Source organism: Lampetra fluviatilis, chromosome 13 (genome assembly GCF_964198595.1).
Source record: "Lampetra fluviatilis chromosome 13, kcLamFluv1.1, whole genome shotgun sequence".
NCBI lineage: Eukaryota > Metazoa > Chordata > Hyperoartia > Petromyzontiformes > Petromyzontidae > Lampetra > Lampetra fluviatilis.
This window is the reverse complement of record NC_136287.1, coordinates 8,917,724-8,935,045: the sequence shown is the minus strand read 5'-3', so window position 1 is coordinate 8,935,045 and position 17,322 is coordinate 8,917,724. Positions and strand designations below refer to the sequence as shown.

The window sequence follows — 17,322 nt, the reverse complement described above, 5'->3', positions numbered from 1 at the left end:
AATAGGTTACGTTTTGCATAATGGCCTCTATGGCCTCAGTTTTAAAACTGACATACATGTGTATTAGCTATCACATGCAAGAGTGCCTTGAACTGAAGCAATTGAAACATATTGTAGCTGTATTTTGTGGTGATAAACATTTATATACCTACGACGCTTGTGAACTGTCATCCATTAATAGCCTTGGATGACTGGCATGGTTAATGTCTCACTTTCTTGCTCGATATAAGGAAAGTCGATAGCCACAGAAGGTGCATTCTTGTTCACAATGGGGAAGGGAATTCATATCAGCAAAACTAAAGCCATTGTTATTGCCTTGGCAGTAGCAGTGGCCTTAGTGGTAGTTGGCCTCATGGCTGGTCTAATTGGAAAAGATAGTGTCAGCAGTGATCCAAAAACTACATCCAAACCGCTCACAACCAAACCGTCCACCACAACGGCACCTCCATATCCCCCCGGTCCTTGGAATGAGTACCGTCTGCCAAGAAACGTAATCCCAACGCATTATGAAGTGGAGCTCAAGCCTGAACTTTACAAACAGCCGGATGGTCTTTATATCTTCAGTGGCCACGTGAATATCACCATGAAATGCGAGGAGCAGACTGACGTTATCCTGATTCACAGCAACAAGCTCAACTACTCGGACAATGACAATATCTCACTCTCCGGACCAAACGGAGTAATGGCCGTCAACACGTGGCTCGCAACGAAAACCGAATATCTGGTGGTGCAGTTGATCGGGGCGAAACTTGAGAGGGGCATGGAATATGTTCTTCACGCAAAATTCAGGGGCGAGCTTGCCGATGATCTGGCTGGTTTGTATCGAAGTGAATACACGGAGAACAATGAAACCAAGTAAGTCACAGACGCTGTTATTTTTTTCTATGTTTCTCTTCATGCTGGTTTTTTCTTGACAAAAAATACTGAGTGATGTGACTTCTCAACGAAAGTTTGTGGTGTCTTAGCATTCTAATGGCACTGTTTTGGTTCGCTTGCAGACGAATATTTTCATTTGCTTTAGTTTGTAACGTTCATTAATTAACTTTTTTTTTGCCTTTTCATCTAGGATAATGGCAACTTCACAGATGGAACCGACAGATGCCAGAAAAACATTTCCCTGCTTCGATGAGCCTGACATGAAAGCCACATTTGACATCACCTTGATTCACAAAGCTGAACATGTTGCTTTGTCCAATATGCCTATTGTTGGTAAGTCTATCTTGTAAGTCTATCTTGTAAGTCTATCTTGTAAGTCTATCTGCATTCCAGTGATGACAATTCCACTCTCTTCTAAACGTGTAGCCAGGTATTCTCAAGTTATGGCTGGATGAAAACTAGTTTACTATTATTAGTACAAGGACATTCAGCAGTATTATCAATGACATTATTTTTTTTACCAACCTACTAAAAACTAAAATTGTAATTGACGAAATTGATTCTCATGAACGTATTTGGTTTTAATGTATATTACAATGGGTTCCCAGGTTTACATCAACCAGAATATGCCCAATATTGTCAGATATTAACAGCCAAGCAGGATTGGGCACGAATCGTCTTTGGAAGTGTGACCAGCATGCACAACAAGGTGTTATAGGCTGCAGGGCTACATGGTGGATAGCAGAGGGCAGTGCAGAAAATTAATTCTTCAACATCAAGGTTTCTCGTCTTCACCAGCCTGCACTAACCAGCGTGTTCAAGTACATGTATCGTTAAATGATTCCCACATGCAAACAAGGCATAGGGAGTCTCTCATCCAGCAGTAATCATGCACATCCACATGTAACGGGGTCTACATAGACCACCCATTCTAACCTCTCTGCAAATGCATTCATACATACGTGTGTACTTTTGCCTTCTCCATTTACAGCATACCTGGGTCACTGCTGTAATGAGTATGCTGTTTAATCAATTCTGTGAATATATGTCCACAGCAACAAAAGAGGAAGACGACTGGGTCCATACGAAGTTCAACACATCAGTGGTCATGCCAACATATCTTCTTGCTTTTATAATCAGTGACTTTGAAAATGTGGAAGTAATGGCAAAGAATACTAAAGTGAGTAATCACAACTGTATTGTATTATTAAAGGTGACCCGTGTTGTTTGGCAGATATTTAACAATTCGCACATTTGCAGATACGCATCTGGGCAAAGAAAACTGAAATTGCTGCAGGAAATGCCGAATATGCGTTAAATATAACTGGGAAGATACTCAACTTCTTTGAAGATTACTACGATGTGCCGTATGTCCTTCCAAAGTCAGGTACGGTGAAACCTTAAATGCGCTTAACAAAACAACGTGCAAATATATGAATTTTATAAATCACGGTGCGGTCACGAGATATTTATAGTAGAATGTCGCTACCAAAAAAATAACAATGCACTTTCACATGCGTGGCTTGGCGGCGCTTAGATCAAATTGCTATTCCGGACTTTGCTGCCGGTGCCATGGAGAATTGGGGTCTGGTGACCTACAGGGAAACGGCTCTCCTCTACGACCCCGACGTGTCATCGAATGGAAACAAGGAGAGTGTTGCCACCATCATCACCCATGAGCTTGCTCATCAGGTCAGAGCGCACGGACGACCCGGGAAGTCGCAGTTTCTCCCAGCGAGTTCGCGTCAAGAAAGGCGACCGCAGTTGTTAACGTTTGCTCGTGAAATCTAGGCTCGTAAAATCAAATAAACCCGAAGTAATAGTTGATGCAGTCAAACAAGCTCGCACAAATGAAGCCACAAACATTTATATATGACGTAAAACAAACAAAAACATGCCGTTATTTTACAGCGTTTGTTAACGCCAAAAATATTGGCTTGCTTATTATCCCATGCCGATATATTTTGCAAATGGCCAACTGCATTGTTGTCAATTTCCCCGTAATTGCCCCCACGTTACACGCAGTGGTTTGGGAATCTCGTCACGATGCGGTGGTGGACTGAGCTGTGGCTCAACGAGGGATTCGCAAGCTACCTGGAATACATCGGCACGCACGAGGTGGAGCCCAGCTGGAACATAGTACGTAAAAAGGAATAACAGTCGGGGTTACGCACCCTGGTTTTACATTAACGGGTTGCTTGTGGAGTGGAGGTCCAACATATCAGCTGTGAAGCTAAAATAAAAGAAAGATGATTGCATAACTCGTGTATTGTGACACTCATGAATATCGAAATATACATTGATTTCAACTATATTCAGAACTTTAACAGTGGTTGTAAAAGTACATGTTTTATGGTTCTTGTCCTGTCAACGTAGGCTTACTAATGTTGAATGATAAAAAATATATACTTTACACTTTCTGGCAAAAGTTACAGGTTTTAAGATACTTCAAACCCCAACAAGACACATATTAGACGGCATCAAGTCTTCCTGAGCCACACATACTTGTGGTAAAACAAGCAAAAAAATATGATTTTATAATCAAGTTCAAGAACAGTACCTACATTAACAAAGCATATTTGTTTTAATGTTTTGCCATAAATATGTGTGGTTAATATAGACTTGATGCCGCATAAGTGTCTATTTGGTGTTTGAACATCTTCACACCTGTATTTATGCCAGAAGGGGTAAAGCCTTCTTCTTTCAGATCGTTATTTATATTTTTACAATATAAAAAGTGTTCCATAGATGCTGTACAGTCATACTAATACCAAGCAATTTCCATTTTAAACCAAACTCTTTGAGCATTTTAAGTATTACACATCGACCCGAGGCTATTTACTTTCCAGTGTTATCACACGCAGGTGCTTGGTACGTACAGTATTTGTACAATAGTGAGCCAAAACTACACATTACTAATTTTATTCTTTCTTATGGCAACATGTTCAGGAGCTACACACCAATAGCCACGTGAAAGCTCCCGGATATAATTTGTATTTTTTGTTATTCCTCCACTGAAGGAGCACATGCTACAGTGGTTTACTAGATGGTCCATAGTTTGGATTGCATGGCCACGATCACCCTCGCGAGGCTTGTCTCTCGCGTTCCATTGACGATGACAATGTGCGCGTCAGCCTGTCGATGTTCTGATGCGGCCGATCTCACAGAAAAGTTCTTTGAGGAATGTCAAAGCCAGGAGGTGCGATGAATGGGGTGTTCATTCCGGATGAGAGCTTTGACCTCATTCATGTAACAGTTCTGCGTGACGTTTCTCACTATGAACAGAAAGCATTGATCATATTGAACGACCTGCAGCGAGCCATGAGCGTGGATGCTCTTGCATCATCTCGCCCACTCTCCGTTCCACACAGTGAAGTTATGACTCCAGCTCAGGCAAACTCCATGTTCGACACCATCTCTTACAGCAAGGTGACCAGTACACAGAGGGCATTACTACGGTTGTGGGGAAAGACATTAATATACTGAACATATTTGTCAATGACACTGCCAAAAAGAGGTATACGTAATAGGCAATGTGCATTGCTACCAATGCAGTATCACACGAACATATACATTCATAGATATCTATATAGTCATTATGAGCCTAATAATATAATGACATACTTAGTAAATAATAAATATTAATATAACCGTGTCCTTTTTTTATCCAGGAATGCCTCACTGAGTCTTAAGACATTTTTCAGGAGGATCCAGTATTGGTGTGTTTGGCCAAAACCATTAGTGAGTGTTTGGCATGTGAAATAAAACTGCAGTCCCCAATACAACATGGATGCCAGGGGATAACACTCAAAGCTCTGCACAGATTAATTAAAACCACTTGCTGCACTACCATTTCCTGACCATCTCATAACCCAGTGGGCTCCTCAAATGTGTGCGGTCCACCCAAACCCCACCTCCTGTGCTTGACTCACGATTCAGATTGTGATGGCGAAATGAACATCAATGATTGCAAATGGACAATAATTGATGTCACTATGAAGGTTCATTAAAATCGTTTCCTCCCTATCTTGTAGGGTGCATGTATCCTGAGCATGACTTCCAGCTTCCTGACTGAGCCGGTGTTTGTAGCTGGTCTTAAGGTAAACCAATTTTACTTCATGAAACAATTCACATTTATGTAGAGTGTGGCATCATTTTACCATAACTACGTCATTTAACTTACATCTTATTTTAATTCCTTCAAATCAGTCATACCTGAAGGAACTGGAATTTGGAAATGCGGTACACGAAGACCTGTCGAGACATCTGCAGTTGGTAAGAATATATATAAACATTACATTTAAGTAATGCCACGAATACACCAATGATACTCATAGGAATAAAAATACTACTATAAGAAAACTGTAAAATATATAATATAGTACCATGCAATAAAACAAACATTTAAAGTACAATATTTTGTACATCTTCATGGGTTCTTTTCATGATTTACATATTAAATGCAGGACAATAATACTACTTTCATTTTATATAGCGTCATTCATGCTCATAGCAACTCATAACGCTGTACATTAATGATATACTGTATAAGGACCAAATCTCATATACAGCCACTAGCAAGCACAATCCAAAAATAACAAGAAAATTAAGAAATGGCACCAATAAAAAACTCAAACAAAAATAAAGGACTTAATTTGTACTTCAATTATTTGGGTGTGGAAATGCATTACATCTTTGTTTCATGCGCAGAAAACAATGACAAGATGTTAAACTCCCCCCCCCCCCTCCCCAATATCGTTGCATTCCTTATAGGCGGTGGACAATCACACGGTGACTCTTCCAGTGCCTGTCAAGGACATTTTGAACCGCTGGACAATTCAAATGGGTTACCCAGTGGTGCACGTGAACACGTCCTCTGGGAAGTTGACTCAGTCCCACTTCCTGCTGAATCCCAACAGCACCGTCACCCGACCATCTGAGTTCAAGTAATTTTTTGGGGGGAGAACTTATTACGATATTATTCTACGCAAATACCCCTGCCGACCTAGTTTTACCTGTTTGGTGCCATCGCCACAACACATTAACTGCTCTCGCTAAATGTTAATGTCCGCTGTTGTTTTTATAGCATCAAAGACTCGGGACATATCTTTATTATCCAAATGTTTATGGCCATCTACAGTGTAAGCATTGTGTTAACCTGCACTTTTTGTTTCTTTCTTTTTATGCAGCTACGTTTGGTACATACCCATCACGTGGAAGACGTCAACTCATGTTTCCTCAATCAAATGGCTAAATCAAGAAGAGGGTATGGAATGATTGCACCTCAGTGTTGTCGGTTCACGTTGCTTGCCAACAGAATACACATCACACGGTGATTGAAGACATCGCGTCTGATTCGTGTAGAGGTTGCTTTCACTTTTTTTTCCTCCAGCCTAATTCACGAAGCAGTGTTTTTGACTCGGACCAGCTGTAAGTGGATCGTATTGGCGGTGCCCAAATAAACTCCGCAGACAATTGGTAGCCGAAAGAGTGCGGACGGGGAGTCAGTATCGTACGTACACGCACGTGTGTGTGTGTGCTACATCGATAGCAGGGAGCGGTGGTGTAGTGGTTAGCGCGCTGCTCTACGAACCCGGCGACCCGGGTTCGATTCCCGCTCACGGCCAACACCGGTGACGGTTATTTGAACCGGTACCTGGGCCTCCCCTAGGTCGACTCAGCCTCAAATAAGTACCTGGCGCGGTGTGTAAACATCGTCGCTGGGGAGACAAAGGCGGCCGGGCGTGGTGTTGGCCACCCACCCCCTCGTGTGCCGTGCCTGCCTTTATAGGTGATCGCTAACACCACTTGCCCCTACAGTCTATCAAGGTAACCTGGGGGATCTTTGGCTTTTACTACATCGGCACGCTTTCCCTGCCCGACGGACCGAGCTGATCAATCAGAGGCTCTGTCCTTTTCACAATTGAACACGCAAATGTTAGTGTGTGTGTGTGTGGCAGTTGCTGTGTTGATGGTTTGGCTGCTATAAATTTGCACACGAAGAAGCCAATTTGTTGAGCGATCATTTGTGGCTAGGTCGCGTCTGAAAAAATAGCTATATAGCTCGAGTGGGTCTTAGCTGGTTAACAAAAATAAAGCACTCCGCACATAAGCCACACCCTCAAAGATGTGTCTAATGTCATTCTGCGTGATGGCAGATACGTTCCTGCAGAATGGAACAGAGAGTGTCTGCGTTCGCATGTCAACTTCTCCACCATCGTTTTGATCTGCTCTACACCATAACCCTGCCCACTCTGGTTTATTCCCCAGTTGTAACAAAAGAAGGGGCAGAATGGATACATTTTTATTCTGGATCGGCTGCACATGAAGTGCAAGCTAGGGGCCATCCATAAATGACGTCACGCACCTGGGGGGGGGGGGTCAGACATTTGTGACGATGTGTGACGAGGGGAAATGTGACGTCACATCAAAATGTGCAACTTTAAATAAATGTAGACAACACGTTGTACTTCATTTAATTGACTTTTTAATAAATGTTTCTCCTACAACATCAGAGTGCAGCGCCACATTAAATACGCACTACAATGACAATAGTTTAAAGCGATTGGGGGGGGGCAGAGGTTTGTGACGTCATATTTGAGGGGGTAGGTCTGATTTTTTTGTGACGCCGCGTGACGAAGGGGGGTGGGGTCAAAAATCGCGTGACGTCATATATGGACGGCCCCCTACGCACTATTCGGGATTTTGTATGAACACGGCTGTTAGTGCTCCCAAAAAGGTACAATGGCATCCAAAATAGCGAAAAAATTAGGCCCATGAACTCAAATGTATTTTCTTTGGTCCATTTTTCCTATCAGTAACTTTTAAGATATCGATTACACTTGTCGGATGGCACACGTTTAAATCATGAATATGCCTAATCCTGTGTGGTTGATCATGCTGGTGTTTGCAGAGGTTTTCTCAGATCTTGTGCATCCTACGTCATGGGTGATCCTAAACGTGGAAGCGATGGGATACTACCGTGTGCACTATGATGATGTAAATTTCCAGCACCTACTGAATCAACTCAACCTGAACCATTCTGTAAGTGTTCCGAGATAAACTCGTGCCACGTTTCAATAATCATTCGCGATGGGGCTCCGAAGCCAAGGATATCCAATCAGCACGGAGTCTTTCTGCTTCCCCACAACTCCATTAACCATGCGCATCCAATGGCGCAAAGACTAGAGCTCTAAATTTCGATTTAAAGCTTCTTTCGTGACTGCAGGGATTCATCTTCTTGGTTCTTTCGGTAAAGTCACGTAGAAGGGAAATAATGAAATAAAAAAATAAAACATAACAACGCAAGTTGTGGCTGAAACGTCGTGAGAATTTAATTTTATAATGTTTTATTTATTTTTATTTTCTTATTTCCCTTCTACGTGACTTTACCGAAAGAACCAAGAAGACTAAAGCTCTATTTCACCACTCTCTAATCTGCATAGCCATTCATGAAACCATTATTGTTTTGCACAACAGTGAACACAAGCTTGGGTTATATTGGGCTATAGCAAACTAACTATTGATTTGGTTATTTTACACCGTGTATATTGATATATGTGTTTATATATATAAAATTATGGTCCTGAATTTGAAGTGTGGAGGAGTAGGCCAAAAATGCATTCTAGAGAAGCTCTGTAGAATTCCCTCGAATGGAGGTTCTTTTGCCAGGAGTGGTGTAAGCAAGCAACACAGTTGACCATGAGAGCTACTGATAAAAGTGAAATGAAACTGTTGATTTTAAAAACATTTATTCTTTATGACTATGATGGTGACACAATTTTCCACCGTTCATGTTTGTTATTTTATTAATGCCTCCATGTCTCCTTTTATTCCTGCAGGCTATACCACTTCAAAATCGAGCTCAGCTTATTGATGACACATTCAGCCTTGCCACGTAAAGTATTTATATTTTTTGGATAGAGTATTTATCATTGAGAATTTAATTTCGGCCTTGCACATGTTCTTTTAGCTACGTTTAACATCTGACATTTTTACATTCAACGGTTTACACACCACTCTACTGACCAGTGCCGGACTAAGCTAGTGCGGGGCCTGCAGAATAAGTTATAAAGGGGCCCTAAATAAAAAAAACACATAAATATTAAACAACACTTATTTTATTTGCACAATAAAGTAATCGTATTCTTTCACTTGCTATACATCCAGATAATATGGCAAATCGCTAAACTTAAACACCCAGTCGTTCATAAAAGTTGAAGGCAGTATAGTACTATCATAATAGAGCAAGTGCAGAATCATAAAACCGGAATTGATACCTTGAAAACATTTAGTGTGGGGCCCTTGAAAGTGCGGAGCCTGTAACATATGCTACCTATGCTACTAGGATAATCCGGCACTGCTACTGACCAACATTTTTGGTAGTGAACATTAAACTAAAATGACTACCCCATGAGCAATAATGTGCAGTGTAATGGGTGTTTCTGGCAGCAGTGGGTAGTGAGTCTGGGAGAGATTCAGCCGAGCTTGGCAAGTCTTTGTCATTGCAAACATATAAGAAACTGATAACAGACACGACTTTGTTGATACAAGGTTTACTGTTTTGCACTGAATTGTGTTCCTTGCTTAAGCTGAAAACACGTGAAAATGTAACGTGAATATTAAATGTACAATTTGTATTTTAAAAACGTTAATAAATAAAACTCTGAAAGTTTCTTATTATTTACTTAAGCACTGTGATTGGATAAAACCTAAAATCTTACACACTAACCGCAGTGCTGAAAGATCATACGATTGAACAAAAAAGACAGCCGAATATCATGACTTTCATTGACTGTAATGCTTGCATAGCTGTATAAGAGCACTTCAGACGAAAGACTAAAATGACATTCGTTGTCTAAATCAGAGCTGCAACGGTGGCTATTGAGAAAGCATTGGAGACCACTGTGTATTTGGAAAAGGAAGATAAGTATGTTCCCTGGAGAACAGCCCTCAACAACCTCGGATACATCAACGAGATGTTCTCCACCTCCAAATACTACGGGAGTATCCAGGCAAGAAAAAAACAGGCGCACCTATTGATCACGCATCATTCAATACTAATCCTCTTTTGATGTTAAATTGAATTGTGTGAAATGTGTAAATAAAGAAATAAGGGAAGGGACGTGTCACGATGTGATAGCGCTTCCGTCAAAGTGTCTCCAACGATGATTTGTTGCGTCATATGTTGTCTTCTCTTTACAGAAATACATGTTAAAGCAAATAGAAAATGTTTATCAGATACACAAAAACCTCAGTTTTGTTCCCAATGGCCACATGGACCAGTGAGTATTGTAAATATATCTCGTGAGTTTGAATTGCGCAACATTTTGCTTCAGCACAACATGTCAATGGTGAGATTAACAAGAATTCTCTGATGTGTTCCAGGTATATGCAGGTGTACGCTGTAAACACGGCTTGTGGGTACGGCAAGCGAGAATGTCTAGAAAGTGCCTTGACAATATTCCAGAAGTGGATGGAAAATAAATCAAGCAATGTGTAAGTGCACGTAGAATTGTATTAAGTGTCACGGGTAAATTTACTGTCATGATAAAAGACTATTTGTCCCTCAATTGAGCGAATACCGATAACTCGTTATAGAACAACAGGGCTTTTCATAAAAAAACGAGGACACGCAATACGGGTATATTGAAGTTTTCGCAAGGCAATCTCATTTTATTTACTTTATTTTCACACCTGCAAGAACACAAATTAACACACGATGAAAACATCACGGTCGATAATGTTGGGGGTGTACATTTGGATGGTTGGGGAAGATTAAGCATTTGTGAAAAGAGCTTCATAGCTCATCGGATTTCTCCAGGATAAATAAATATTCTGATTCTGCACAACTGTATCATTGCCTGGGCAGTTCAGTAATCTAATACTAATGCTTATTTATTTAAAAAACCCCGTTGTGTTTTAAGAATTCATCCGAACCTTCGCACGGTGGTTTACTGCCAAGCTCTGGCAGCTGGTAGTATTTTGGAATGGGACTTCGCATTCAAGCTTTTCCAAGAGACTACCTTCCCTGTGGAAAAGGAGAAGCTGAGATCAGCATTGGCCTGCAGCACCGAGCCCTGGATCCTCAGACGGTAAAGCCCTTGCTTGGCCTCACTTCGCCACAACCCCTTGCAGATGTTCACCTCTACTTATGCTACGTGAATGTTCACTCTCACAAATTATTGTTGTGGATGGGGGGGGGGCATGTGGATTGACAGGCTCCTGGAGTATGCTTTAGATTCAACCTTTATCAGGAAGCAGGATGCCACAAGTGTCATTACGTCGGTGGCCCGGAATGTCATTGGGCAGCCTCTGGCGTGGAGTTTCGTCAAAGAGAAATGGGACTTCATTTTCAACCAGTAAGTACCCACACATGTTTTAATTCATATTTACTGCACGCTTAAAGTGTACTTACAAATTACGTCACAAAATGATGACACGATTCTCAGTATTGAGATTGTACTAATATCTTAGACTCACAATATTACGTTTAATTGTGTACAGATTCCAGTATTTGTAATTAACATAGATGCAGGATGTGTTTACCTGTACAAACTTGGGAAAATGTGTTGGCATTAGGTTATTAATTCTCCTTTTCTGCTGAAGTTTCCTAGAACATTTCCCTTTCTATACTGCGGAGTCTCGCACACCTTCAAAACCTCAAGACCTACTTTTATATAATGCTTGAATGTTAAACTACATTGCCTCTGTTTACTGTTAAAAGATATCCAGTAATTATTCATTTGCATATACTTTCTGTGTTGTGCGCATACATGTTCATACTTTGTTTCACCCTTTTGTAAGTTAGCTTGTTTATGAGTCTGTACAAAGTCTTAAGATGTCTTCTTCGTGCTTTGATGCTTGCATAGCGTGTGTTGTTTTATGAATCCGGATTACTGCAGCCTTTGTCTCCTAATTGTCGACCCATGATGTTTTACAGATATGGCTCTGGGTTCTTCTCTTTCTCAAACTTAATTACGGGCGTCACGAGGCATTTCAGCACGCAGGCCGACCTCGACGAGGCAAGTGGATATGGTTCCAGCTTTACTTTAGCAATAAACATCTGTGGTCTGCCCTGGTCGGTTTGACTCATGGAAAGGTCCACGACCCTTTCTCGATCCAAAGTTCAATGTTTTGAAGCCCTTATTTGGGTCCGCAAGAGCGGAGTGGTGCTGATGGTTGTTAGTCGGCTCTGTTCATTTACTCGTGGAATGTAGAGTACTGACAAACTATGCGCTTGGAAAGTTTATTGTCTAAATATATATATTTAACATGCAAGGTTTTTTTTTTGTTGTACCATAAATCTGCATGCGCTTTCATGACGCTATGTCAAGTCACGGTTTCATCGTAATTATTCACAGCCCTCTCGTCAAGTTACTGCTTCATGTAATAGCTCCCCACAAACCGTGTTGGTCATGGGGGTTGGTTGACCATACTTCACCATGCTTGTCAGAGTGTGTTGGTGAAGGGCATGCCCAAGACTGGTTCAGAAATCATTAAACACTGATGTTAGCTGTGATATCCAAGTGTAAGCCCACATACACACACAGGCAGCAAACAATTGCTGCAATGGAAAAAAAGCCACAATCATATGTATTATTTAGATTATTGTATTTTATTGTGAATATTGTTTTGCTAGGCAGAACTTTACAGCCGAATTATGATTCCCGAGCACATGGATGAATGAAGGAATGCATTGATTTCCATGAAATTCAAAAGGCATTTTATACTTTGTATCATCAGCTCCTGCAATTTAAGGTGACACATCCCAACCTGGGTTCAGCTGCGGCCACCATGGAACAGGCCATTGAGAGGACCAAGACCAACATCCAGTGGAGGGCCCAAAATGAGGAAAGAATCAACAGCTGGTTCGAGTCCAAAGTCAACCAAAATGTTATCTACTATTAGTTCTAGAAACGAGCCACATATTACTTAAATCGCTCACTATGACACTGAGAAAATTTCAGTTGTATCCGCTTGAATAATTTTCGCTTTCATCTGTCTACTTTAATACTGTATATTACTTTAGTCACCCCGTGTTGAAATGTCTCGTGTGAAATGTATGACGTAAGCATCGATGGTGACATAGATATGGAAGGGCTCAATTGTGTCTCTTGACTATACTTAACTAGATTGTATCGATTGCTTTTGACAGACATTTTTGATACACCGAAAGCTACTGCAGTAATCTTCTACGTGTTTTTTTTACCCATTGATGTGTTATGTAATACATTTCGTAAGAAGCAAATTTTTGTCTTCATGATTTCATAGAAAACCTCCGCAGAGTAAAGTCGCATTTACAGTTTAAAAAAAAACAAGTTCATAAAAGCATTCACGTGTAGCTTGTTACCGCAAAGCTGCAGCCAAGAGCTGGTGTTGTCACTCAGGCAATGTTCAACATGTCTGCCGAGGCTCTCCATTTTCACATTTGGGGTTATCCATCAGCCTCGGTCGTATTGTCTCGCTCAATTTAGACTACACACAATTTTTCATTCAAGATAAGCACCTGGAAGGAAGTTTTTTTTTTTTAAAGAACCAGGATCTCCAGAGTTATTGGCATGATCCCGTCATTATATTACTCAGGGCACATTCACTATAAGGGATGATAATGGTTAGTGGGGACTAAAAGGAGAAAATAGCATGCCCGAGAAGATGCCCACTGTGGAGATGAAGCGATCAAATAAGCTCATGCAGAGGGATCCTTGTATCTCAAGGCTATGAGAGAGAGACAAAACACAGACACGTAGACACACAGACAGACACACAAGCAGAGAGAGACAACACAGACAGACAGAGAGAGGCACACAACATAGACTTGAGTGTCTGTCTGTGTGTCTCCGTGTCTGTGTTTTGTCTCTCAAATTTAATTCATACCTGATGACGACTGCTTGTGTTGCAATCGAAACGTCGTATTCTATTATTTAATTTAATTTCTTTCTACGTGACTTTACCGAAAGAACCAAAGAGTAAATATTGTTTTGTTTTCTAAATTTTTACTTGGTAACCATGTCTTATAAATGTAAAGCAAGACTGTAATCCCTTTGCCATGGCACTGAAGCCAAGATGAAACAAATATATGGTCGTTAAGATAATTAACAATTCACTATACTCTCATAATAGTTAATCTTACGTTACTCATCAAAGTGACTTTATTGGCAGTTAAGTGTTTACACCACGTACACTGAAGTGAAACTTTAAAGGAAGCCATGACTATTTAACGGATTACGACCTTAGTTACTCTGTTTAGTCCAATAATGTTTTGCTTGGACACCGTGAGCACTGTCAGGGAATGAATAAAACTCTACGTTGAACAAACGGGCCTCGGACCAAATCACTTGCAATGTGCCTGTTGTCCGATCTCGGAAGCTAAGCTAGCTGGGTTGAGCCTGGGCATTGATTGGATGGGTGATCTCCATGCACAGCAGGGTGTTATAGGCTGCTGTGGGGCAGCTACGTGGTGGTAAGCAGAGGAGAGAGCGTCAAATTACACTGTTGTACCGCATGTCTATGCCCCCAACATCTGAGTAGTCGAGTGATGTATGGGCATATATCCCCCGCGACCCGTCCAGTATGGGAAGGCCCTCATCCAGCAATGGATTAACAAATGGCTGTACCCCAACATGTGTGACAATGCAAAAGTACACCCCATTCATACACCACCAATCTGCGCTTTTCTTGTAATGTATTGTTTTAATTAGACTTTGTAATCCATATTAGGTCAACTTCGTTTTTGAAGTAATGTGTCCAATTGCATTTGACTTAGATTACTTTAATTTCTGTCGAAGTAATTTGCGCGAAACTGCACTTGATGTCATAGTTGCACAGCATTTGACTTCGTTTGCTTAGTTTCTCCAATGCTAAGGAACTCGAGCCCGAGTTAACACGATTCCCATCTCTGCTGATCCAGCAGGCAACATCTCTTTTCACGTAACTGTCTCTCCACATACAAAGTGAAGTGCTTCTTACACAACCCCATTGGCTGCATATGGTGCGAATAAAGTTCAACATACATAGCCCAGAGGTCTTCCCCCTGATGGCTTTTAACATTTGGTAGCAAATTACATAAATAACCTTCATGTTCATGTATCTACACTTACATACATACATAGAGAGATATATATTAGTTTTTCCGAATTAACCAGAACATTTTGCTCAAATTCCTAAAATTTCTGTCACTGCTTTTTCTCTTCTGGGGCTCATCAACAGAGGTGTAACCCATCTTGACAGTGTTTTGAGCGATGTATTTTGAATACTCACTGCACTCATTTGTTGATGCTTTTGGCTGCTTATGAATCCCAAAAAAAGACCAAGGAAGTATTCAGAAGGAGCGCATTGTGATGTTAAACTCATTGTTTGGTGATGCTGCGTTAGCAGTGGACAAGCACATGCTACCAAACACTCAACACATTCGTCAATAACACTGTGGTTATAAAGGAAAAATAAATAAACGGCAACGTTTTGGGCAATGGCACTTCTTCCTAGCGCTATTAAGAATGGTCACTGACGAACATTTTCAGGTCAGTCACCAAATGTTTGAAAATAATATTATATACCGATGCACTTTTATTTTCAACTATTACTTTTGTCTGCACACATCTAAACCCCATTTAATACCAGGAATTCATAACTCGTTGGCAATTACTCGTTAAAGAGTAACAAAGCAGCTGAGTGTAGAATTACTAAGTGACACGCAACGCTGCAATCATTAACTGTGAAGATAGGAACTACAAAGTGAGGACCATCTTTTACGGTGTTTTATTGGGTACAGGCTAATAACACGCTTTTTGGTTTATGACCCACAATGTAATTTTCGGTGAGCATGATGAACCACATGCTCTAAAGGTTAAAACATTACATGCTCTTCCAGACTCCGCATTCCCCCCGGACGTGTCTCCTCCGTACACTGGGTGCCCCATTCCTTGCGTTGTGCTGCCCCTCAGGCCAAGTCTTGTCGATCTACGGCTGGATAAATGCTCGTGGGGGGGTTGACTACTATTTAGGAGGCAACAACGTTTATTCTACACTTTACCCAACACCATTACACACACGGGACTAAATACACCTATTCTCACTTGTTATGCATAGGACCACAATACACCTATTTCTCTTGCATACGGGATAACTATAATCGGGTCAGAGCAGCCACGTGCTGCCTGACCCACGATGTCGAAGACGGGGACGAAGACGTAGACATAGCGCTTGGGTTCCACTTCACCTGCAGACAGCCCGGATCTGTGATCGGGGCTTCCCTTTTATCTCTCTCGGCGCGGCCTGGCTCCACCCTCGGCCGCGCCAGACGTGCAGAATATTCCCGACGGTTCCAGGCGACACCGCACCTGTTCCCTCTCTGGATCCGCACTTAACCACACCTCTTTCTGGAACTCTCTAGACGTTGATAATAGGGGTTTCCCCTTTCTGGCAATAAAAAATATGTTAAAACACCAAACTGAAACCTTTGCAATGAATCATGTCTGCATTAACCACATATACTTGTGGTGAACATGCAAACAAAAAAAAACATGCTCTGACAGTGTGTGCATCATGATGTAGCTGCTCACCCCGAGCTCTAAATGTCCTGATAGTGCATTGTCTTTGTGCTGTTCGCCTTTTGGCGTCCTCTGGTCTAACACTGTTTGAGACTAGGCTATAAACAAAGGTGTCTCTGGTGTGGGCCAATCAGTTTTAAAGGCAATGCATATACTGTCAGAGCATGTTTTTTTTGTTTGCATGTTCACCACAAGTATATGTGGTTAATGCAGACATGATTCCTTGAAAAGGTTTCAGTTTGGTGTTTTAACATCTTAATACCTGTTTTTAGACCGCGGCAAGATAAGGTAAAAACAACGAACCTACCTTTACCCTACCTTTTACCCTTACCCCATACAAATTACCCGATTACAGGGTATTTACTGGGGTACTACACATGAAAACGGTTTATAACATGTAAATGCTAGGTAGAGCACTTTATTCGTATAGAATACTCTCGAATCGGGTGTTGAGGCTGGTAAAAAGGGTAAATTACTTTACCTTGCCAAGGCCTACCTGTTCTATTGCTAGAAAGGGGAAACCCCCATTATCATAATTTAATACTGGCAAAGGAGGTCTCATGATGTCTCTAGACATTCTCAGCTACTCCCCCCGTGCCCCCTCGTTCACCTTTGGCCCACATCACGTGCTTAATTAACCCGGTGCCAGGGTGATTCGTTCCCACATGGCCCCTACCGCCAGCCGCCCCCCACCGCACTCATCCAGCGCCCCCCTCTGTGGTGATTCCCTGCGGCGCTGGTGGAGCAGAGGTCGCAAACGGGTTTTGATTCCTTACCCGTGCTCGTACCCGGCCGCACCAGGGTCGCAAACGGGTACCCGTACCCGGCCGGGTACGGTTACCCGTTCCCTACCCGTACCCGTACCCTACCTGAAATGAGTGACAAACGGTGACTCACC

General features: G+C 41.6%; 1 protein-coding gene across 1 annotated transcript; it reads left to right on the top strand.

Moving 5' to 3' along the window:
- The first annotated feature begins 268 nt into the window (after positions 1-268).
- Positions 269-12,815, top strand: LOC144935330 (aminopeptidase Ey-like). The gene is made up of 20 exons (XM_078861893.1): positions 269-855; positions 1,067-1,209; positions 1,932-2,056; positions 2,137-2,263; positions 2,414-2,568; positions 2,902-3,015; positions 4,162-4,305; positions 4,911-4,976; positions 5,086-5,151; positions 5,650-5,822; positions 6,066-6,142; positions 7,790-7,920; positions 8,718-8,773; positions 9,743-9,890; positions 10,081-10,160; positions 10,264-10,374; positions 10,803-10,970; positions 11,097-11,237; positions 11,819-11,900; positions 12,622-12,815. The coding sequence occupies exons 1-20, from the start codon at positions 269-271 to the stop codon at positions 12,784-12,786; spliced, it is 2,859 nt and encodes a 952-aa protein (XP_078718019.1). The 3' UTR covers positions 12,787-12,815.
- The last annotated feature ends 4,507 nt before the right edge of the window (positions 12,816-17,322 follow it).

Bases quoted from the DNA above. Each gene is read 5' to 3' on its own strand.
- LOC144935330 (XM_078861893.1), top strand. From the start codon at position 269: ATGGGGAAGGGAATTCATATCAGCAAAACTAAAGCCATTGTTATTGCC. The intron at 2,264-2,413 runs GTACGGTGAAAC...GGCGGCGCTTAG, and splicing joins GTATGTCCTTCCAAAGTCAG to ATCAAATTGCTATTCCGGAC. The intron at 4,977-5,085 runs GTAAACCAATTT...CCTTCAAATCAG, and splicing joins TGTTTGTAGCTGGTCTTAAG to TCATACCTGAAGGAACTGGA.